The following is a 23,701-nucleotide window of genomic DNA, read 5'->3' on the forward strand; positions in this document are numbered from 1 at the left end:
GTAAGTAGGCAAAGTCTTTTCCCTGGGGTCAGGGAGTCCAGAACTAGAGGGCATAGGTTTAGGGTGAGAGGGGAAAGATATAAAAGAGACCTAAGGGGCAATGTTTTCACACAGAGAATGGTACGTGTATGGAATGAGCTGCTAGAGGAAGTGGTGGAGGCTGGTACCTTTGCAACATTTAAGAGGCATTTGGATGAGTACATGAATACGAAGGGTTAGAGTGATATTGTCCAGGTGCTGGCAGGTGGGACTAGATTGGGTTGGGATATCTGGTCGGCATGGATGGGTTGGACCGAAGGGTCTGTTTCCATGCTGTACACCTCTATGACTCTCTATCTGCTATGATGCAGGAGAAAGGCACCAAATGTAGAAACAGTTTAAATCTATAGGTATGTTTGGTCTATGAGAATAAGACTAAAATTTATTGCTAATTATGAGAATTTAATTAGAGAAAGAAACATTATATGATGTGGGAAAGGGAACATGCGAGATTGTAATGCAAATAAGGGCTATAAAATATGCAGCCATCTTGCTAAAAAGAAGGGATCTCTCAGTAGTCCGTCCAGAGTCATCTTGATTGATACTCAGGATGATGACAATTGATCTCTCAGCCGACTTGATAACAATAAAAGAGTGCTATTTTGCAAGCTACGAGTGGTTCGAGAATTTCTCAGTTTACATATGGTGCCGTGACATAGATCCCAACATTGGGAATGTTTCTCTCGGCTGATTAAGTGACCGAAAATTTGTGTCGGACTCACTGTGGTGGGGCGCCTTACGTATTTTACCTTAAGACCACTCCTTGTGTCCAAACAGATGATCTGCCCCTCGTCTAGTGAGACTTGCACTTTGAAGGAATCAAAAGAACCACTTGGTCGTCAAGTTTTAGATAAATTTAAGTCTCTTTTGTTTTTGTTTAATATTGTCTGTTGAAATTTGATATGTCCGGGTGAAATGTCTCTTTTGTTTGCTGCAGGGTGACCTTGGCTTTTCTGTATTCGGCGTAGAGAGCTGACTCCTTCAGATATGGCCAGTTGAACTTTTTAGATTACTATACTGTAAAAGGAAGGCAGTTTTGGTTAATTTCGCACTCCGTACTGTTAATATGGCTAGTGAAAATTATGAGATATTAGACACTCCGTTGTGTTAATATGGTCAGTTGAAGTTATGAGGTTATAGAAAAAGGAGGACAGGTTGGTTGAATTTTGTTTTGTAGAGCATGGAGGTATAAGTTACTATGGCACAGTCCCTCGATGTAGTTGGAAACGGTTATCCCTTTTAGACTATGTGTGAGATGATACCTGATCAGGAAAATGATTTACAGTGTTTGGAGGCCTCTCCGATTAATAAGACATTTTGTTAAATCCTTTGTGTGAATTAGACTACTTGAAAATTCTTAATTTACATTTTAAAGAACGTCCTGTTTGAATCATTAAATGATTGTGATTATGTGCATGTGAGAAACACCTTTCATAGAACGTGGAACTGGTTCCAAAACTATGACTTGTTCAAAAATAAGGGTGAAATGGACAAAATAATCTAAGAAACTTCCACCTGATAGCACATTTAATTGTGATCACACTAAACAATTGGCAGAAATTTTGTAAAGAAGAATATTTTGTTTACATTAGTTCGTATGTCAGTAACTAGGGCTTAATAGGTGTTCTCGTGCTTAGGGATAAGGCATCTATAGCATGGCTGCCAGTGGTGTAGTGACCAAAATCAGGGATGTACAATAGGCTAGAATAGGAAAAGCAGAGAGTGATTTCATACGCTAGCCTGCTGGAAATGGTTACAGAGACAAGGGAAGGCTGATTCCTTGGAGATATAGGCATTTTAAAATGGAAATGTTATTTCTCCTCAGTTAGCAGAGGAATGATGGTTCAATTAAATTTGCAACAAATTAAAATGGAAGCAGAAAACGTTTAAGATGAATTACAGTTTTTATTGGGTGGAAGGAGCCCATTCAGAAGAATATTAGAATAGTCTGGTTTAGATGTAACAAAGGTACAGATATGGGTTTGAGCACAATCTGAACTGATGCAGAATCTGAGCTAAGCAATGTTACAGAGATGGAAGTAGGCAAATTAATGTAGATATCCGAGGAGCAGAAGAATCGACGTTTCAGGCAGGAGCCCTTCATCAGGAATGAGGCTGGGAGCCTTGGCGGTAGAGAGATAAATGGGAGGTGGTGGGGCTGGGAGTGCAATAGGTGGATGGAAGTGGGGGAGAAGGTGATAGGTCAGAGAAGAGGGTGGAGCGGATAGCTTGGAAGGAAGATGGACAGGTGGGATAGGTCATGAGGGCGATGCTGAGTTGGAAGGTGGGAACTCAGATAAGGTAGGCAGAGGGGAAATGAGGAAACTGGTGAAGTCCACACTGATGCGTTGGGGTTGAAGGGTCCCGAGGCAGAAGATGAGGCGTTCTTCCTCCAGGTGTCGGGTGGTGAGCGAGTGACAGTGGAAGAGGCCCAGGACCTGCATGTCCTCAGCAGAGTGGGAGTGGGAGTTGAAATGGTCGGCCACAGGGCAGTGGGGTTGATTGGTGTGGGTGATGCCGAGATGTTCTCTGAATAAAAACCAATAAATGACATGTGTGGATGTGCAATAAAAACTGTAATTCATATTGGACCTGACCAGGTAGGCACGGAGAGAATGGTTTTTGCGGAAAGCGGATAGGGATGGGGAGTTAAATATATCCCTGGTGGTGCAGTCCATTTGTAGGTGGCGGAAATGTCGGTGGATGATGCGATTTATACAGAGGTTGGAGTCATCAATGTACACTGGGACCACTCCCCTCCTTTTCCTCCGCTACACCGGCACCATTCCCCACTTTTTCCTCCTCTACATTGATGACTGCATTGGCGCTACCTCGTGCTCCCATGAGGAGGTTGAACAGTTCATCAACTTCACCAACATATTTCACCCCGACCTTAAATTCACCTGGACCGTCTCTGACACCTCCCTCCCCTTCCTGGACCTCTCCATTTCCATCAACAATGACTGACTCAACACTGACATTTTTTACAAACCCACCAACACCCAAAGTTACCTGAATTACACCTCCTCCCACCCTACATTCTGCAAAAATGCTATCCTGTATTCCCAATTCCTCCACCTCTGCTGCATCTGCTCCCAGGCGGACCAGTTCCACCACAGAACACACCACATGGCCTCCTTCTTTAAAGACTGAAATGTCCTCTCCCACATGATTGAAGATGCCCTCCGACGCATCTCATCCATATCCCACCCTCGAACCACACCTCTCCACCCGCAGCAAGGTCATAACCCCCCCTGGTCCTCACCTTCCACCCCACCAACTGCTGCATAAATCGCATCATCTGCCGATATTTCCATCACCAAACAGACTCCATCACCAGAGATATATTTCTCTACCCATCCCATCCGCTTTCCACAAAGACCGTTCCCTCTGCGACTACCTGGTCAGGTCTACGCCCCCTAACAACCCATCCTCCCCTCCTAGCACCATCCCCTGCCACTGCAGGAATTGCAAAACCTGCACCCACACCTCCCCCCTCACTTCCAACCAAGGCCCAAATGGAGCCTTCCACATATATCAAAAGTTTCACCTGCACATCCACACATGTCATTTATTGTATCCTTTGCTCCCGAAGCGGTCTCCTCTACATTGGGGAGACTGGACGCCTTCTCGCAGAGTGTTCCAGGACACCCACACCAATCAACCCCACGCCCCCATGGCCGAACATTTCAACTCTCCCTCCCACTCTGCCGAGGACATGAAAGTCCTGGGCCTCCTCCATTGCCACTCCCTCACCACCTGACGCCTGGAGGAAGAACACCTCATCTTCTGCCTCGGGACCCTACAACCCCGCGGCATCAATGTGGACATCACCAGTTTCGTCATTTCTCTTCCCCCCACCTTACCCCAGTTCCAACCTTCCAGCTCAGCACCATCCCCATGACCTATCCCACCTGTGAATCTTGCTTCCCACTTATCAGCTCCACCCTCCTCTCCGACCTATCACCTTTACCCCCACCTCCATCCACCTATTGCACTCTCAGCTACCTTCTCCCTAGCCCCACCCCCTCCCCTTTATCTATCCACCCCCGAGGCTCCCAGCCTCATTTCTGATGAAGGACTCCTGCCCGAAATGACGTTTCTCCTGTTCCTCGGATGCTGCATGACCTGTTGTGCTTTTCCAGCACCACACACTGTCGACTCTGATCTCCAGCATCTGCAGTCCTCACTTTCTCCAAATTAATGCAGATAGGTGATTAAAATCAGAGTTGGGGCAATTCTCAGATCGCAAACTGTCTTACTCAGCTTAACACTGCTGCCAGAGATGGAACCAGTGATGATGGAATGAAGTTTTTTTAAAAATATATTCACTCAGGATATGTGGGCAGTATTTATTGCCCATCCCTAGTTGCACTTGAGAAGGTGGTGGTGAACTGCCTCCTTGAACCACTGAGTCCATATACTGTAGGTAGACCCACAATGCCATCAAAAGAGGGAATTTCAGGATTGTGACCAAACAACAATGAAGGAACAGTGACATATTTCCAAATGAGGATGATGAGTGGCTTAGAAGGGAATTTGCAAGTGGAGGTGTTTCCAATATCTGCTGCCCTTGTTCTCTGAGATGGAAGTGGTTGTGGGCTTGAAAGATGCTACCTGAGGATCTTGATAAATTTCCACAATGCATCTTTTAGGTAATATACACTACTGCTACTGAGCATCAGTGGCGGAGGTAGCGGATCCCTATGGATATAGTATAATCAAGCAGGGTGCTTTGTCCTGGATGATGTCAAGCTTCTTAAGCGTTGTTGGAGCTGGACTCATCCAGGCGAATGGAGAGTATTCCATCACACTCCAGGCTTGTCCTTTGTAGATGGTGGACCGCCTCTGGTCAGTTAAGAATTGAATTACTCGCTGCAGTATTCCTAGCCTCTGACTTACACTTGAAACCATTGTATTTATATGGCAAGTCCAGTTGAGTTTCTGGTCAATAGTAAGCACCAGGATATTGGTAGTGGAGTGGAGTAGAGCAAACACAATGATTTAAGCCTTCCCAGTATTTAGATGGTGAAAGTTTCTGCTCATCTTGTATTAAATGTTAGATAAGCAGTGTGAAAAACTGGTCCAGATTTGGAAGCCAAAAGGAGTGAAAGTAAGATAGAGCTGAGTGTCATCAGCAAACACAGAACAAAAATATATGTTTTCAGATGAAACCAGTAAGGTTAGCAGCAAATGGAAATATCCAGAGTCACAAATTCAAATCTACCTCAGTTGAGGAATTTAACTTATATTATTTATTAAATGAAAAGCTAGGGTTGATTAGGGCCAGATTGAAAGTGAGTAGAGTTGAAAATTAGCACTGTTTAGATCAGAGTAGTGCTGGAAAAGCGCAGCAGGTCAGGCAGCATCCGAGGAGCAGGAAAATTGACGTTTCGGGAAAAAGCCCTTCATCCAGCACCACTCCGATCTAAACTCTGTTTTCCAGCATTTGCAGTCCTCACTTTTGCTCCCTTGAAAATTAGCACTGACAGCTGGAATGCAAGTTCCCCAGTTTCATCCTCTTCTTGGTCATTTTAGCCTCAGAGAAACCAGGGATCACATATCTACCTGTTCCAAATTAACAAGTTAATGAAGTTAAAAATTGCCTTCCAAACATATCCATATAAATTCTATCTCATAGCTCATAAACAAAACAAAATGGGCTTCTCTCAACTGGAATGGCTAACAATTTAGGGTCATTAAGAATGAGACCAAAGGGGACCAATGTGAATATTTCAATCATCTGTCAATTTTTGTAAACTGCAGGGGTCTGTTTCAATGCTAGAGGTGTCTATCTAGCCAGGAATCAGAAAGGTGTACAGGCTTTCACAATCTTTACGGGAGTCTCCCTATTTTCCTGAGGTGGTGATCATCCTGCTGCCTGACCTGCTGTGCTTAGTTGAAGAAACATGCCTCTTACTTACCTCTCATTGAATCCTGCTATTCTTCTCAACCTGAAAGGCCTATGATTAGTCTTCCAGTTTTAAAAACCTGCCCACCATCTTTCCCCATCCTGGGAAAAATCACTAATGAGCATTTTTTATTCTTCTATGAGATGTGTATGACTACAAAACGTCAGCATTTGTTATCCATCCTGGATTATCCTTGAACTGAATGGTTTTCTACATCAGTTCAGAGGGCAGATAAGTGAACTATATATGGCTTCAGACTAACATATAAACCAGACAAAGAAAAGATGGCAGATTTATTTTTTGAAAGGGTATTAGTGAATGAGATAGTTTAATTGTCACAATTACTAACATTAGCTTTCAATTCCAACTTATTAATTGAATTTAAATTCAACCAGCTGCCATTGGTAGGGTTTGAATTTGAGTTCCCAGAGCATTGGGTTGGGCCTATGGATACTAGCCTATTGACAATCCCACTCTGCTACTGTCTCATCCACCACCAAACTCCACCTTCTGCACCCTTTTGTCTCCCAATGGGAAAGGGTTTGGAACTTGGAAAATGTTCTGGTCTTTGTTATTTTCCTCCCTAATCCTCAGTGGTAGAATCCGCCCCTAGCTTTGTTCATGGTAACCTGAAGCCCTTAGATCTAAACATCTGCATCAATGATGTCCTTTAAAGCAGAAAATCTGCAGTTCTTACCTGTGTCTTTTATGTAGCACCAGAAGCAGAACAACGTTATTGAGATTTTACTACTCTCTGAAATAGCTCGTAAGTCACTTAAACCTTTTCAGTGCAGTTTGTGGAATTAATAAAAATGATCCCAGATGGACAATACAGCCTTTCTAAAGGTACATCCTGCCTAACTCAACCCCACCACATCATCCTCACTAACATGTCAAAATTGGATGACATCTCACAGACCAGTTTTACTTACAGAATTGTGCTTTTCAGCTAGACCCATATTGTGGTTAACTTTTGTCTTCTGAAAAGGCCTGGCAAGCTGCTCTGTGATACTAGAATGGATAAAAAATGCTGGTGCTACCAAGGATGCCATACATCTTCTGAATTTTTTTTAAGAGAACATACAGCTGGAAATGAGTGAGGTAGCTCAGTAAATCAGCTTCAGAAACTGCTGTGTGATATTTTACCAACCACATCAGCAGACTGCATCTTGCACTAAGGAGATGCACTGCTGATGAGTGCAGGACAAGAGTATAGTTTGAGTATCATTAACAAGGATACTTTCTGCTGCTGCCTCTTTTAACTCTGCACAATGCCAAAAGTTAGAATTTTTAAAAAATAAACCTCAACTTTGCCTTTCTGTCAATTTTACCTTGAATTGCTAGTGCTTTAAAAGGTAATGAAATTAATACACAATCTGGCAATCCAGGAAATGCATTGCTATCGTCAGGGTTGAATGAAACGTGATTTAAGATTGTGCTTCAGCCATGTTTTTGATTTGTATATTAAGTAATGCAGTTACTCATTTATCACACAAATTAGTTTTCAAAAAGATTACAAAGATAACTGCACAGATTGATTTGAGCAACTGATAGTTAAGTATTAATTTTTTAAAAAAGGTAATTGAATGTTCAGACTCTAGTTTGGATTTTTGAAGGATTTTTTTCAGAAGTTCTAGCACATACATTCTCAAAACATAAATTAACATTTACATATTTGCTTCTCATGAATTTAGTTATGAATTAAATCCCAAAGATTAACAACCAATCTAAAGAAACAAAACTGATGGTTCTGATATTTTTAAAGGATTCTATTCTATTAATAGCAAACAGAAATTTAATTCTCAGTTCTTCATATTGAAACATTTCAAACATTGTGGATAAGTTTGCAGAAAATATCCAGGCTGCAAACTGATTGATGTTTCAGTTTGATCACAACTGCCATGAAAAATTCAACTTATTTTTTCTTTCTTTGTTCTCTCTCCTGTTCAGCCTATGTGGAAGATCAACCAGAGATTTAACAACAAGCTGCATTCTAATTTACTAATACACTTCCTGATTCCTTCCTCTGTAGGACCATAGATAGAGTGAAGTATTCTGGAGAAGTGAAGGAAAAAGAAGTTGCTCAGCAACAGTATGAAGTTGCAGTTTCCCAGGGGCAGACTGCAGGATTGGTAAAGTAAGGGCAAAATTACACTCTTAAAATTACAGATTAATTGGTAAAGAATACTAAAATATGAAAATAATTCATAACATGGGGACGCAGGGGGCTGGTGCTGTGGAAACATGACCACCTCCCCATTCTATCCCTCACCCCAGATAGTTCAGCGGTTACAAGCTTTCCAAGTTGAATTAATTTTCCATGCTCTACTTTCAAACCAAAGGCAACACTCGTTGATAACATCTATTGTTTAACTTGTTTTCTGGTGGACAAAGAGTATCTGGAAGAAAAATGGAAAAGTTCCAAGTCTCAGTAAATATTGCACCAGCCAAAAAAGTTAATTTTGAACTAATCTATGAAGAATTATTAAAACGCAAATTGGGAAAATATGAAATGATCCTCAGAGTAAAACCTAAGCAGCTGGTCAATCATTTCCAGGTAAATTGTTATTTAATATTCTATAACTAAAATATTTTAATTCCAACCTGATGTGTACTTAATAAAATTGTAATTAAAGTCCTTCGTTTTTCTGTTAAATTATTTCTTTTTGTTTAGATTGATGCTCATATTTTTGAACCAAAAGGCATTGCCTTTCTCAATGTCCATGGAACTTTCTTAACAAATGATCTGGATCAAGCTATGGTGAAGAACAGAACTGAAACCAAGGTCTGTAATTCCAAATTTGATGGTGGCATTTTTGACATTTTCCTTTATAAGATGTTAAGAATAACAATAACTGAAATTAAAATCAAATTGAATTTAGGCTCATATTTCCTTCAAACCAACCCTGGAGCAACAGCAAAAATGTCCTGATTGCAATGAAACACTGTTGGATGGAGACTTGATCATACAGTATGATGTCAATAGAGACCTGTCTGGTGGGGACATTCAGGTGAATAGATGACAAATTAAAATAATTTCTACTTGCTCATGTTGTGTAATATTTCACTAATTGCTTCATAATGTTATTTCAGATTGTGAATGGCTACTTTGTTCACCATTTTGCACCTGCAAATCTACCAAGAGTGCCTAAGAATGTTATCTTTGTGATAGACCGCAGCTTTTCTATGCGTGGCCTCAAATTCAGACAGGTATTGCAATTTGCCTAATTCATTAAGTGATCAGTAAATAACCATTAAGTGTTCCATTAACTTAAAGCTTTTACTGAAAACATTCGGCAAACCTGTGAAATATTTCAATGTCTTCTATAGTGCTATTTGTGTCAAAACGTTGACTCCAAAATAAATATATTTGCACAGTGACTTTATTGTTGCATTGATGCTAAAATTGAGAGGCTGGATTTGCATGCAGTAGCACCGTGATGGTGAGAGAGATGGTCAATTATGTTTTCATGCAGAATACAAGTGGGAACTTACATTCAGATTGAAGAGGTCAGGTTTTAGAGTATCTGAGTTTTGGATAGATGGATCCCCAAGGTAACCATAACTGTGAAATTCAGTTCAGTGTTCAGAAATTACCAATAGGTAAAGGAAAAAGGAGGCAAGGGATTGTGAGCTGAGAATAGCTTCGTAGCTATTCTATATAAAATGATGTATGCATTTTAGGGCCAGAGTAAACTACAACTCAGCAAGAGGATTTCAAACATCTTAAAGTTCAATAGGAAACTTTTTTGTTAGTTTAGAGTAAATTAAATAAAGTAATGTTTAGTTAATGTTTTTGATTACTGCTACCATAAAAGGGTGTGATGCAAAGGTAGAACTGACACCCCAACCAGTTCCGTCATCGTATTACTGAATGGCAGAATACAGCTGAAAGCCAAATGGCTGACTCCTTTTCCTAAGTTCTGTGCTCCTTTGTTAATACTTGAAAATTTGGCAGGTGAAGTTTCTGGTCAGTCACTGAAATTCAAATAAATTTTAAAGATTCTTGGTCTCTGAAGTGACCATAATTCATTCAGTGACAGTAAATGTGGTGTGGACTCATTATCATTATTTGCTTGTGAATTCTTGGCTACAGATTAAGTTTAGTCATACAAGATTTTTACACTGGATCACAAAGCTGGGAATCGTAATATCCCAGCCTTAGTTTTAATCTGGATCTTCAGTAGTATAATTTTAAAATTCTGGTCTCTTAGAGAGAGTGAGGAAAATTGGATTCTCAGCCATTAATCTGGTTCCACGTGGAATATTTTACAAAGAGGAGGAAACAAATGTGGAGAGAGGAATATCCCTAACCTGAGATGATAACATAAATATTATTTCCTCATTTGTAGACAAAGCTGGCTCTACTTAGAATATTAGGAGACATGAGCACACAGGATTATTTTACAATAATCAGTTTTGATTCTACCATTGAAAAGTGGCGAGATTCACTAGTTCAGGCAACTGCGGAAAATGTTTTGCAAGCGAAAAGATACATCATCTACTTACAACTTGGAGCAGGTGAGCATATAGGGCTGAATTTTATGTTCTTCCCCGTTGTTGAATTTTGCCACAAAGAGGGCATTTAATTGGGGTTGGTGGAGGTTGAGAGAACCTGCCATTTAAGCCCAGTCGGGGAAGGCATGTCGATGACCCTTCTGCCCTATTGCTAATTGAGACCTTTAAGTGGGCAATTAAAGTCCCATTAAACTCAATTTAGCTGCAAATAAGTATTCCCAATGATTTCCGTTGTAATTTTCAAATTGATTTTTTTCAAATGTAATGTTTCTCAGCGGATTAATGAGCCTTTAAACTAAGACACCCTCTGACTGCTTGGGCGAATGCAAAAGTCCTCATTGTATTACCCAAAGAAGAGCAGATAGTTGTGTCAGCATCTTGACCAAGGTGTTTCTCTCAATTTGGTCAATTCATTAATTTGCTGTTTGCTACAGCCTGCTGTTTGAAAATTGGCATCAATATTTGCCAACATAAAAAAAAATTGCACTACAAAAGTAATCCATAGATTGTAAAATGATTGGGACATCTCTTGTCATGTTAAGGTACTATATAAATGCAAGTACTTTCCTTATCATAATTCAAGTCCTTTGCAGCTAAACCTTAATAGAAATCTGCCAAAAATAATATGCCAAAGCCTGGATCTGTTCAGACTGATTATTGATGAGGGCAGGAAAGTGAACAATGACACAGCCAATTTTATTATGGTACCACATTTAATCATTGATAAATATATTTGAAACCCATTTACAAAATGTAGAGTTGTTACTATGAAAAGGTTTACTTAGTGCTCTAAATTAATTATAGCCTGTTGCCAATGTTAAAAGCATAAATAATTGAAAATAGCATTGCATTTGGGTTAATGACATACATATTAATATTCTTTTTGCTTAAATAAATATAATATTAACAAATGTTGCACAGTTTGATACATTTGAAATTTTGTGCTTGAATCAGATTTCATCACCTTCTCAAGGGCAATTAGGATGGACTATAATTGCTGCCACATATCCCTGAATGAATGAATAAATAATTTCTAACAAGAGCAGTTCTGTTTTTAAATAGCTGTTACATTTTGAGTAAGTTATCCTCAGTTAAGTTATAAAAAAGAATACCAACATTCATTTCCTCTGTGTCACACATGAGATTTTGAGACTAAAGTTCCTGTATCAAAAAGTTTAGCAAACAAAGGCAGTCATTTAAGGCAGTAGTAAGTATTCATGACATGTGACCAATCTTGGCAGGAAAACTGAAAAAGTAAATCAAAGAGATGCATAGTGTTCAAATGGCAATTAAATGTTGACCTCATCCACTGTTTACTTAAGAACAGTTAGGCTTTTCAGCCTCAAAATCACCTTAGCAGCAAAATAAGGCATTTTGCAAAACAGTTTGATATGACCCTATGACTGTTTATAATCTAATTTACAATGAGCCATTCCATAGAAGACCACTATGATATATATAAAAAGATTAAAATCAATTCCTCGTACCCCAGAGTTGCAGTTTGTCATACTTGTTGGTCACTGTGTCACAGATAATTATGAATAGGAATTTTAAAAAAGCAGGGAAAGATTTTGATGGTGTCACAGAGGGGCATTTCCCATATGTATTTTTCATATTTAAGTGCACAAGATATTCATTTTTGAATATAAGTTTATAACATAAACTGATTACTTTTCTCTTTCATTCCAGAAACAAACATAAATGATTCTCTGTTACTAGCTATAAGTCTTCTGGACACAGCTCACAAACAAAAGCTGCCTGAGAGAAGTGTCTCCATGATAATTCTTTTAACAGATGGTGATCCAAATGTGGGTTAGTTTAAGATACATTTTCTTCCTTGATACAGATCTGAACTATCAAATATGATAAAGCCTTTGCACTATATTATGCATTTTCTGAAGGATATATGGAAATATGTTCTGGTCATAAACTTCAAATCTTACAAGGCCTGAGTAATATCTTTATTTACAGTGAAGTTAATGTGAACCAGTTGCTTAATTATTATCATATCACTATTGATTTGACCATCATCACATTAGATAGTAGGATGAATTTTTGCATCTAAAGATGTGCGTTTCTAATCTTCGAAAGTGGCTATTACTTTGAAAATAGTGAAGGGAAGTCAGAGGATGATTTATGGAGTGCAGGTTCATACTTCCTTGAAAGTGGAGTTCCAGGTAGACAGGATAGTGAACAAGGCATTTGGTGTGCTTTCCTTTATTGGTCAGTGCATTGAGTATAATTGGGAGGTCATGTTGTGGCTGTACAGGACATTGGTTAGGCCACTTATGGAATATTGCGTTCACTTCTGGTCTCCCTGCTATAGGAAGGATGTTGCGAAACTTGAAAAGGTTCAGAAAAGATTTACAAGGATGTTGCCAGGATTGGAGGGTTTGGGCTATAGAGAGAGGCTGAATAGGCAAGGACTACATTTCCCTGGATCTTTGGAAGCTGAGGAGTGACCTTATAGAAATTTATCCAATCATGAGGGACATGGATAAGGTGAATAACCAAGGTTTTTTCCTGAGGGTTGGGGAGTCATAGGTTGAGACTAGAGGTCATTGGTTTAAGATGAGAGGAAAGATTTAAAAGGGACTGAAGGGACAACTTTTTCACACAGAGGTTGCATATGTGGAACAAGCTGCCAGTGGATGTGGTGAAGGCAGATACAATTACGACATTTAAACCACATCTGGATTCCAATATGAATAGGATGGGTTTAGAGGGATTTGGGCCAAATGTGGGCAAATAGGATGAGATTAATTTTGGATTTCTGGTCGGCATGGACAAGTTGGACTGAAGGCTTTGTAACCATACTGTGCAGCTCCAAGACTCTATTAGTCTATATTAACTCACCATATTATACTTTTGCAATTGGTTATATACTTGAGAATTTGAGAAAGTACATTTATTTAACCTTTCTGCGCCTACAGAAAATTGATTTATTTCTTAAAATGGCCTTTAAAACTAAATGTAAACTATTAATAAGAGAAAGTCAAAAGAAGTCATTAAATAAGATAAATTTGTTCACTTATATCACAGGAGAAAAGGACCCAGTGAAAATCCAAATCAATGTTAAAAATGCCATACAGGAGAGGTATAGTTTGTACTGTCTTGGCTTTGGTTTTGACGTTGATTACAGTTTCCTGGAAAAAATGGCACTGGATAATGGTGGCGTGGCTCGACGTATTTATGATGATTCAGATTCAGCCTTGCAGCTCCAGGTAAGTAGATGATTCATAAATAATCATTAATAAAGACCCATTCACAACTTAAATCAGATCTCATACAATTCCTCATTCATGATAGAATAAGAAAAGGTGAATTTTGCTTTTACTTTATCAGGAAGGAATTTTATGTGGTCAGTAGGAGAAAATATAAAATGAACTTAGGACTGGATTTGACCAAAAATTGGCCACTGTTCAATTTTGGTAAGTTTCATCGAGGGTTTCTCTTGATCATATCAAATGAGATTTCTCACACTACAACACTTGAGCCTGCACGCTTGGTCTGAGGTTGCCATCTGAGTCAGTGCAATATCCACAGTCAGGAAGAACACCCAGCAATACAGGACCTCTGTGAGGATAAATACCACCATCTTCTACTTGCTACCTCATGCTCACTCGATCCCTGCTATTGCATTCACCTCACACTGATGCTCATGGTCCACCACTCTCAGTACTGCATGCACATCTTCCCACACTTCCTATCACTCATCCCAACTTCCTACACTACTAACCCTGCAAGAATCTACATTGCTTATTTGTTCTTTTGGGACACCTCACCACTTTTCCCTAATCTGCATTAGCACTAACAGTTGTGCCACCCACTTTAATATCACTCTTTATCTGAATTTCTCTCATTCAAGGAGAAAATGATCCACAATGGGGTAGAGAGAGAGAGAGAGAGAGACTTGGCTCCTCACCAATTTGATGAGAGGATCCTGGCCCTGGCCAGTGATAACTACAATTGCTCACGTAATGATGCCAAAACCACCTGTTATGAAGAAGTATCATTGGACCCAAAACATTAACTCTGCCTACTCTCCACAGATGCTGCTATGTAGATGGCAAAGTGGCACAGTGGGCAGCACAGTGGCGCAGTGGTTAGCACTGCTGCCTCACAGTGCCAGAGACCCGGGTTCAATTCCCACCTCAGGCGACTGACTGTGTGGAGTTTGCACATTCTCCCCGTGTCTGCGTGGGTTTCATCCGGGTGCTCTGGTTTCCTCCCAAAGTCCAAAGATGTGCAGGTCAGGTGAATTGGCCATCCGTAGTGTTAGGTAAGGGATAAATGTAGGGGTATGGGTGGTTTGCGCTTTGGCGGGTTGGTGTGGACTTGTTGGGCTGAAGGGCCTGTTTCCACACTGTAAAGTAATCTAATCTAAACTGCTGAGTTTACCCAGCAATAACAGTTTTTGTTGAAGAAACATTAACTTTATCTTTTGCATATATGGACTAAGAATTCACAAAAATAATATTTACAATTTCTTTATTAGAATCTTAATAATTAATTCAAATACTTTAAAGAAATGGCTTTCAAATATCTCTTATATCTTTAGTTTTTTTTGTAGATGGCTCCCTATATTTGTTTTCCCACAGGGTTTTTATAATGAAGTAGCAAATCCCTTGCTTTTGGATGTCGAGATGCAATATCAGGAGAATGCCATTTCAGAGTTAACAGAGGCCAATTTCCGACAGTATTATGATGGATCTGAAATTGTCGTAGCTGGCAAGATAGCAGACAACAGTCTTGATACATTCATGGTAGAAATTACAGCTAAAACTGTAAGTACCAAAACTCCTCATATGTATTCTGTAATGTTTCATTGGAAAATCGGATTTGGAGCAAAGCCAATTTAAATTGCTACATTGTTTCGTCCCACGTTTAAAATCTTGTGTACATTTTGAATAGTATCTTAAATAAAAATATGAGCTACAGTTTTCATACAGAGTTAATGTAGCAACTTCATATGTGGTAAATGTGGAGCAGTTTTAGCCTCAAGGTCTGACAATCAAACACTTTAGGAATTATTCAGTTATTTTTGTGGTTTTGATTAGTTTGGCGGACATGATGGAATTAGGGAACAGTGGGTGTAGGCAATACAGCTCTCAGCATCTCCTTAAATAGTGCCATTAATAGCAAAAATAAACAGCATCTGTATATTTAACGTAGGAAATGATCCAAGAATTCCATGGCACACTCCAAGTAAAAAGGGCTTAAGCGTGTGTTTGTAAAAGGTGATCAAAAGCAAGTTTGGTTTTGAAAACATGCTTACAGGCTGCAAGAGAAGAAACAATGCAAAAAGAATCTTGGAATTATAGATGAGAGTTCTGCTATTGATAGTGGAAGGACAAAAAAGGATGCTCACATGTCCAGAATTATGCAAGTGTAGAGGAGATAGCAATGAAGAATATCATGGACACCTGCTGTTTTGAATCCATGTTCTAACTTAGAGAAGAATACTGTGAAGTAAAGCTAAAGAATTGGTTCATGCTTTGTGTGGGAGCTTTCATCACATCCCTGCCATCCTCTTTTGTCTGTATCTCTTTATTCTTGGCTTTTCCTCTTACTCTCTCGTGCCTCAGGAGCAGATCTTCCTTTGATATATTTTGGAGTGTTTTCTCATCTTGCATTCCTATATCAGTTGATATTTTTGTTTCTCGTTCAGATGCTGATCAAATTGAAAGAAAGCTTTTCATTTTTACAGATCTCTTTCAGATCTTAAAAGTATGGTTTATACAGAATGAAAAACTTTGAATAGCAGTGATTGTTTTTGGGTGGATAAATACAGCAGCCATTAAATGCACAAAATTAGTTTTCCTCGGTCCCATTCACAAATGCATTTGGTTGCTGCTGTAGGCCTAAACACATTGCTGTAATATTCTACTTCTCTTTAATTTCCATCTTTTCTGGCTACCCCTCCTACACCCTTGTCTATTGTTTTGTCTCCTTTTATTTCTCCCTTGTCAGATACACTACCCGCCCATGTCAACATTTCCATACTCCTTTATCTTTCTATTCTCCTACCACTGACCAGGTCTGACTTGTTTTATAAGACTATAGCTCCCTTCTGTATCTCCCTTGACATCTTCTGAAGGGTACTCCAGAAAGATACTTGGTGCTACTTCACAATATATAGCAACCACAACAGTTCCATTCTGCCCTTAAAAGTATTTTTTTGTTACCTGTGATATAACAATCTGTGAATTGCCTTGGAATATATTGTTACATTAACAACATTATGTAACAGAAGGTTATTGTTGAGATAAATATATACCCATCTAATATGCTTTCAATTACTGAAGAGATCTGTTTACTATCTTATGTGGGATACAGCAATGCCAACACTTCCTCCAGCTACACAAGGAGGTGCTCATGTTTGAAATGGGCCTTTCGCCCTTGATTTTCTAACTCAAGGACAAGAATGCTACCAACTATGCTAAGCTGTCAGTGCATGAATAATATGACTTAATTTTATTTGAAAGTTCCTGCATTCAGCTCGTTTTATCTCTTACAACATGTCATAGTTGATTCTACATAAATTAGACAATCTCCTCATGAACAGTATGAATTATTTTTATGGATTAAGATTGAAATCTGTAATGTCAGTGATTTTGATAATATGATTCTCTTGCAGGCAAGCAGTAATTTATCTCTTGAAGAGAAAGTCAATGTGTCAGAGGCAGAGAGGATTCTGCAATATCAGCAATATGTTTTTGGTGACTTTACTGAGAGATTGTGGGCATACTTGACTATTCAACAACTCCTAAATCAAAGGTAAAGTAGAATTTCTTATTCTACAAAATTGCATTTTTGTTGATTAACAAGAAAAAAAAGGCTGAGTTCATATTTGAAAAGTTATGTGTAGTTTAACATAGAAAATATAACAAGTTTTTATTGTAAAAGAATTTTAGCCACTCTAAGTTAGAATAGAAATGAAGAATTAAATTAATTCCTCAACATCTCTGCAGCTGACAATACAAAAAGTATATAAGATATTTAAAAGAGAGAAGCAGAGGGAGTATTGAGTGAGTCTGGAGAAGTAGTAATGATTATTTAAAAATGCCGGATGAACTTCATTCTTCACGGTGGAAGACATCAGTAGCATACCAGAACTTAAAGCAAGTCCAGGGCAGAGGTGAACATAGTGGCTGTCACTAAGGAGAAAGTGCTGGAGAAGCTAAAAGGTCTGAAGGTGGATAAATCATCCAGGATAATTGGACTGCACCTCGGACTCTGAAGGAGAAAGCTGAGGAGATTGTGGAGACATTAATGATCTTTCAGGAAGGATTGCAGTCAGCCAGGGTCTGAGAGGGTATTAAATAGCTAATATAACAGCTGTGTTTAAGAAGGGAGGGAGGCAGAACACATGAAACAACAGGCTGATTAGCCTGACCGCAGTCATTGATAAGACTTAAGCATCCATTATTAATGATGAGACTGTGGAGTACTTGGAAATGCATGGTAAAATGCCATGCCTGACAAATTCTTCGAGAACATAATGAGCAAGTTAGACAAAGGAGAGCGAATGGTCATGATCTATTTGGATTTCCAGAAGGCCCTCGACAAGGTACGTGCAGGAGGCTGCTAAATAAGACAAGAGCCCAAAGTGTTGGGGCAAGGTGCTGGCTGACTTTCAGAAGGCAAAGAGTGGGGTTAAAGGGTCTTTTTCAGGATGGCTACTGGTGACTAGTGGAGTTCTACAGGGGTCAGTGTTAGGACCACAACTATTCACATTATACATTAATGTTTGGACAGAGGAGCTGAAGGCACTGTTGTGAGGTTTGCAGATGACACAAAGATAGATGGAGGGACAGGTAGTGTTGTGGAGGCAGAAGAAATTAGACACGTTAGGAGAGTGAGCAAAGAAGTGGCAGATGAAATATAAACGATTTTCTTAAGTTAACATGAAGATTACGAAGGCAAATACAATGTTAGCAATCATTTCGAGAAGGCTAGAATACAAGAGTGGAAATTGTACGGCTGAAGCTGTATAAGGTTGTGGTCAGACTGCATTTGGAATATTGTAAGCAGTTTTGGGCCCTGTATCTAAGGAAGGATTTTCTGACCGTGGAAAGGTTGCAGAGGAGGTTGATGAATTATTCTGGGAATGAAGGGCTTGATGTATGAGGAGTGGTCTGTATTCTATGAAGTTTAGAAGAATGAGGGGAATCTCACTGAAACTTACTGAGAGGCCTGGATTGAGTGGACATGGAAAAGATGTTTCTACTAGTCGGAGAGATTAGGACCTGAGGGCACAGCCTCAAAATAAAGGGACAACCCTTTAGAGTCATAGAGATGTACAGCATGGAAACAGAACTTTCGGTCCAACCAGTCTATGCCGACAAGATATCTAGTCCCACTTGTCGGCACCCGGCCCATATCCCTCCAAACCCTTCCTATTCATGTACCTATCCAAATGCCTCTTAAACGTTGCAATTGTACCAGCCTCCACCACTTCCTCTAGCAGCTCATTCGATACACGTACCACCCTCTGTGTGAAAACGTAGCCCCTTAGGTCTCTTTTATATCTTTCCCCTCTCACCCTAAACCTATGCCCTCTAGTTCTGGACTCCCTCACCCCAGGGAAAAGACTTAGCCTATTTACCCTACCCATGCCCCTCATAATTTTGTAAACCTCTATAAAGTCACCCCTTAGCCTCCGACGCTCCAGGGAAAACAGCCCCAGCCTGTTCAGCCTCTCCCTATAGCTCAAATCCTCTAACTCTGGCAACATCCTTATAAATCTTTCTGAACCCTTTCAAGTTTCACAACATCCTTCCGATAGGAAGGTGACCAGAATTGCACACAATATTCCAACAGTTGCCTAACCAATGTTCTGTACAGCCGCAACATGACCTCCCAACTCCTGTACTCAATACTCTGAATAATAAAAGAAAGCATACCAATTGAGAATAGAAAGCATAGAATTGAGATGAGGAGGAATTTCTTCAGTCAGAGGGTGGTGAATCTATGGAACTCCTCTCTACAGAAGATCGTGTAGGCCAAATCATTGAGTGTATAGATAGGTAGAGAAATAGATAGATTTTTGATTGGAAAGGGATTCAAGAGTTACAGGGAGAAAGCAGGAGAATGAGGTTGAGAAACATTATCAGCTATGATTGAATGGTGGCGTAGACTCATTGGACTGAATGGCCTAAATCTGCTCCTCTACCTTGTGGTCTTATGATCCCAGGAAGAAGAAACAAGAATGGTTATTTTAAGTTCTAGACTAAAGATCAGAGGTTTTGAATTGAAATCCCACCATTGTAGCTGCTGAATACAAATTTAATGAATTAATTTTTGATATAAAGTATTTGTGTTAATAATTTCAGTCCAGTGAAGCAACACAGATGCTGACATTCAGGTTGAATAGTGAAAATTTTAGTGGCGTTAAGCAATCTCACAAATAGTGGATCAAATCAAAATTCTGCAGTAATACTACATTTAAGTCATGAGTGGGGTGAACAATTGAGCAAGTAAATTGAGGAGGAGACTACGTGAACATCTGCACTCCAGAATGTAGCACAAGGGTGAAAAAAAAACACTAAATAATTGAAACCATCTTTAAGTAGAAGTGCTGAATGGATCGTATATCTCAGCCTCTTCCTGAGATTTCCAACATCACAGATGCCAGGTTACTGCCCATGGGATATCAAGGAGGTACTAGATACAGGAAAAGGCCATGGGCCCTCAAGGATTTAAAATTTATTTAAATGGCATCCGTGAAGGGACCAAAGATACTATCGCTAAATTTGCTAACAATACAAATATGGGTAGAAAAGTAAGTTGTGAAGAGGACAGAAGGATGCTACAAAAAGGTACAAGTTGTGAGCGGCAAAGATGAGACAAATATAGAATAATGCAGAAAATGTGAAATTATTCATTTTGGCAGCAAGAAGAAAAATTGTTATTGCAGTGGTTAAAGATTTCAAAGCTCCGCAATATAGAGTGAACCACATAAGATTAGTACGCAGATACAGCAAGTAATTAGGTAAGCCAATAGAATGTTATCATTTATCATGAGGGAAATTTAACACAAAAATTGGGTAGTTATGCACGGTACAGTTGAGACTGCATCTAACATTCTGTGTGCAGTATTAGTCAACTTATTTAAGAAAGAATGTAAGTGTTTTGAAGGTGGTTCATAGGTTTACCAATCTAATACCTAGAATGGTGAGGTTGGGGGTTGCCTTATGAGTTAGAAATGAAAGAGATTATTTGATTGAAACATCCTAAGTGGTCTTGCTTTGGTGAAAGTGAAGAGAATGTTTCCTCTTATAGGAAAAGCTACAACTATTAGGTCATTGTTTAAAAAAATATAGTGTGGCCCTTTTGAAACTTCAGTTGAAATATTTGCTCTGGTGGAAGTGGTGGAAGCAGAGTCCTTTTTTTTAGAAGCAGAAGTATGCAGAGTCTTGATTGCAAAGGAGGTGAATGTTAATCAGGGTCAGTGGGATTGTGGATTTGAGGTTGCAATGAAACCAGCTGTGATCTTATTGAATGATGGAGGAGCTGAATGGCCTACTCCTTCTTCTAATTTGCATGTTGGTACATATGGATCAACATTACCTTCTGGTTTTCTGTTGATTTTTAGGGGTTTGCTGATCTATTATGTTTTCAGTAACATAAGTACAGGTAATTAACAGTCTACAAAATGCAAAAAAGAATGCAATGATTGAACTGATTTCCCAGGAATTACTATTTATGTAACAAGAAGGAATATAATTTGCAAATAGCTTCCTAAACACCTTCATAAAAATGTATGTAAGATGCTGACTGGCATCCAGATAAACAACTTGCTGATTATCCACAGTTTTGCTTTCTGTCCCTCTACACATTTAAAATAAAACATCAATACCCTAATTGCCTCCCCTATATGTTCCCTCTGTGTAGTTTCCTCAGTATTTTGAAATTGTGGTCACAACTTTCGTTAAGCTTGATCAGTGGTGGATAAAGTTGCATATGCATAAAATACCTACCCGCCAATTCATTACTGAGCCTTCAAAATGCGAAAAAAAAATGAAAAACAATGATGTGATACTGCTGAAGTAATTTAAAAGTCCCAGTTGGGCAGCAAATTGATTTATTTTTTGAAATGAGCCTCAGGGGTAAAGAGAATTTTGAAGATGACTGTTCAGAACTTCTAGAAATTTAATGTAGATCTTGGAGTACACAATCAAGCTTGATTAAAAATTTAGTTCACAAATCTAATTAAGGCAAATTGAATCAGTAGCTTTAATCTTTAAGTCATGCAAGAAATACCTGCATTATTTCTACCCACCATGCAGATGTAATGGCTCTGGTATTGGGCTAGTGACTGAGAGACCTAAGCAAATGTTCTAGATCTTTCTATGGCAGTTGAGAACTTAAATTCAATTAATTAAATATCGGAAGGATGTTGTGAAACTTCAAAAGGTTCAGAAAAGATTTACCATGATGTTGCCAGGGTGGAGGGTTTGAACTATAGGGAGAGGCTGAAAGGCTAGGACTGTTTTCCCTGGAACGTCAGAGGCTGAGGGGTGACCTTATAGAGGTTTATAAAATCAAGAGGGGAATGGATAGTGTAAATAAACAAAGTCTTTTTACTGGAGTCGAGGAGTCTAGAACTAGAGGGCATAGGTTTAGGAAAGGAGGGGAAAGATATAAAAGGGAGCTAAGGAGCAACCTTTTTACACAAGTGGTGCATGTATGGAATGAGCTGCCATTGGAAGTGGTGGAGGTGGGTACAATTATAACATTTAAAAGGCATCTGGATGGGTACATGGATAGGAAGGGTTTAGAGGGTTATGAGCCAAGTGCTGGCAAATGGGACTAGGTTAGGTTAGAATATCTGGTCAGCATGGATGAGTTGGATCAAAGGGTCTGTTTCCATGCTGTACATCTCTATGACTCTATGACTTCTGAAACCTTGTCCAGGTGTGCCCAGGCCTCCAGCCAGGCTGTACAAATCCAGCTACATCTCTGGCATCTATTGGACATATAGCAAAGTAACCCAGTCTGTTCTGTCCACAAAAAGCAGGAAAATTTTCAGAATAAAGCCAAAATAGTGCAGTTTCTGGAAATCTGAAACAAATACAGTGAATGCTGGATAAACTCATCAGGTCTGGCAGCATATGTGGAGAGAGAAACAGACTCTTCATCTGAAGAGTCATACCAAATGTAAAACACTAACTCTGTTTCTCTCGCCACAGGTGTTGACAGACCTGCTGAGTTTCCCTAGCACTGTCTGTGTTTCAGGTCAAATTCAATCTGGTCACCTACTACCTTTCATTCTTAGACAAAAAGGTCAGGTCCAAAGTTACCTTTGGCAACATGACAGCGTTTGATCTTGTAGTGAAATTTGAATCAGTAAGAATGAGGAAGAAACTGGTTGGAATCATGCTATGAAAATAGTTGTGGTTGAACAGGGCCAGTCATTTCAAACCCAGGATGTTAGTACATGAAGTCCTCAGGATAGTATCCAACAATAAAACGTCTTTAGCTGTGAATATTGTGACTACTATAAATGTGAGTTATGAATATTTTCATGGGGGATAGAAACATTAGTTCAGTTTTTTTACCTGGTATAGATTACCCAAAGAAATACAATCAAATCATGATTCAAATGTTGTGTCACAAATATTTGAAGAAATACTTAATGGTTTGGGGATAAAATAATACACATTTTTAGTCTAACATTCCCAAAAGCATGAAGTATTAGAAAGTTAGCATTAAACTTTAAAGATCAAAATTAAAGACTATTATCAGAAATGTCCTAGTGATTGGGCTAAAGGAATTCCTTTGTTACCATTTGCCATCAGTAATGCCCTGAATGAGTCAACGGGAATCAAACCATCTAAACCAATATGTGGGCAAGATGTGAAAGGTCACCTTAAATTAGTTTTTAAAAATCCAAGGCTCATAGTTCACTTCTAAACTTTGTATGAAATTTCTGAGAAAAATACCATTCAGAATGAAAATGTACGTGTAACCTTTCAAAGATTAATCAACTAAATCATTGAAGGATTATGCAATTGTCTTGCATATATTGATGATTCAATTGTTTTGTTGGAGGATTATTTTATAATGCTGAAACAAGTTGTTTGAATATAAAGTATTCATTTGGTTATAAACTTGGTAAAAAAAAAAGTTGCCAAGCTAAAAGTTATTTTGATAAGGCTAATTCGAATCTAGAGCAGTAAAAAAGGGCTACCTTGGATTTTTCCAGTGCAAGATAAAATGAGAGA

The 23,701-nt window shown here is 39.0% G+C and overlaps 2 protein-coding genes across 2 annotated transcripts in view; one reads left to right on the top strand and one right to left on the bottom strand.

The window, feature by feature from the left end:
- The window catches only part of LOC122558906 (uncharacterized), a 177,988-nt gene that overhangs the window by 65,573 nt on the left and 88,714 nt on the right, over nucleotides 1-23,701 (bottom strand). The window lies entirely within an intron of this gene.
- The window catches only part of LOC122558903 (inter-alpha-trypsin inhibitor heavy chain H3-like), a 60,087-nt gene that overhangs the window by 7,173 nt on the left and 29,213 nt on the right, over nucleotides 1-23,701 (top strand). Inside the window, exons 5-14 of the mRNA XM_043707837.2 lie at nucleotides 7,984-8,088; nucleotides 8,346-8,508; nucleotides 8,626-8,736; nucleotides 8,834-8,962; nucleotides 9,045-9,161; nucleotides 10,304-10,472; nucleotides 12,159-12,281; nucleotides 13,512-13,693; nucleotides 15,071-15,256; nucleotides 17,110-17,249. Coding sequence (XP_043563772.2) covers nucleotides 7,984-8,088; nucleotides 8,346-8,508; nucleotides 8,626-8,736; nucleotides 8,834-8,962; nucleotides 9,045-9,161; nucleotides 10,304-10,472; nucleotides 12,159-12,281; nucleotides 13,512-13,693; nucleotides 15,071-15,256; nucleotides 17,110-17,249 — 1,425 coding nt within the window. The remainder of the gene's footprint in view (nucleotides 1-7,983; nucleotides 8,089-8,345; nucleotides 8,509-8,625; nucleotides 8,737-8,833; nucleotides 8,963-9,044; nucleotides 9,162-10,303; nucleotides 10,473-12,158; nucleotides 12,282-13,511; nucleotides 13,694-15,070; nucleotides 15,257-17,109; nucleotides 17,250-23,701) is intronic.

Source organism: Chiloscyllium plagiosum, unplaced genomic scaffold, assembly GCF_037043375.1.
Source record: "Chiloscyllium plagiosum isolate Xiang-an unplaced genomic scaffold, Cpla_swu_hap1 HiC_scaffold_14, whole genome shotgun sequence".
Lineage (NCBI taxonomy): Eukaryota > Metazoa > Chordata > Chondrichthyes > Orectolobiformes > Hemiscylliidae > Chiloscyllium > Chiloscyllium plagiosum.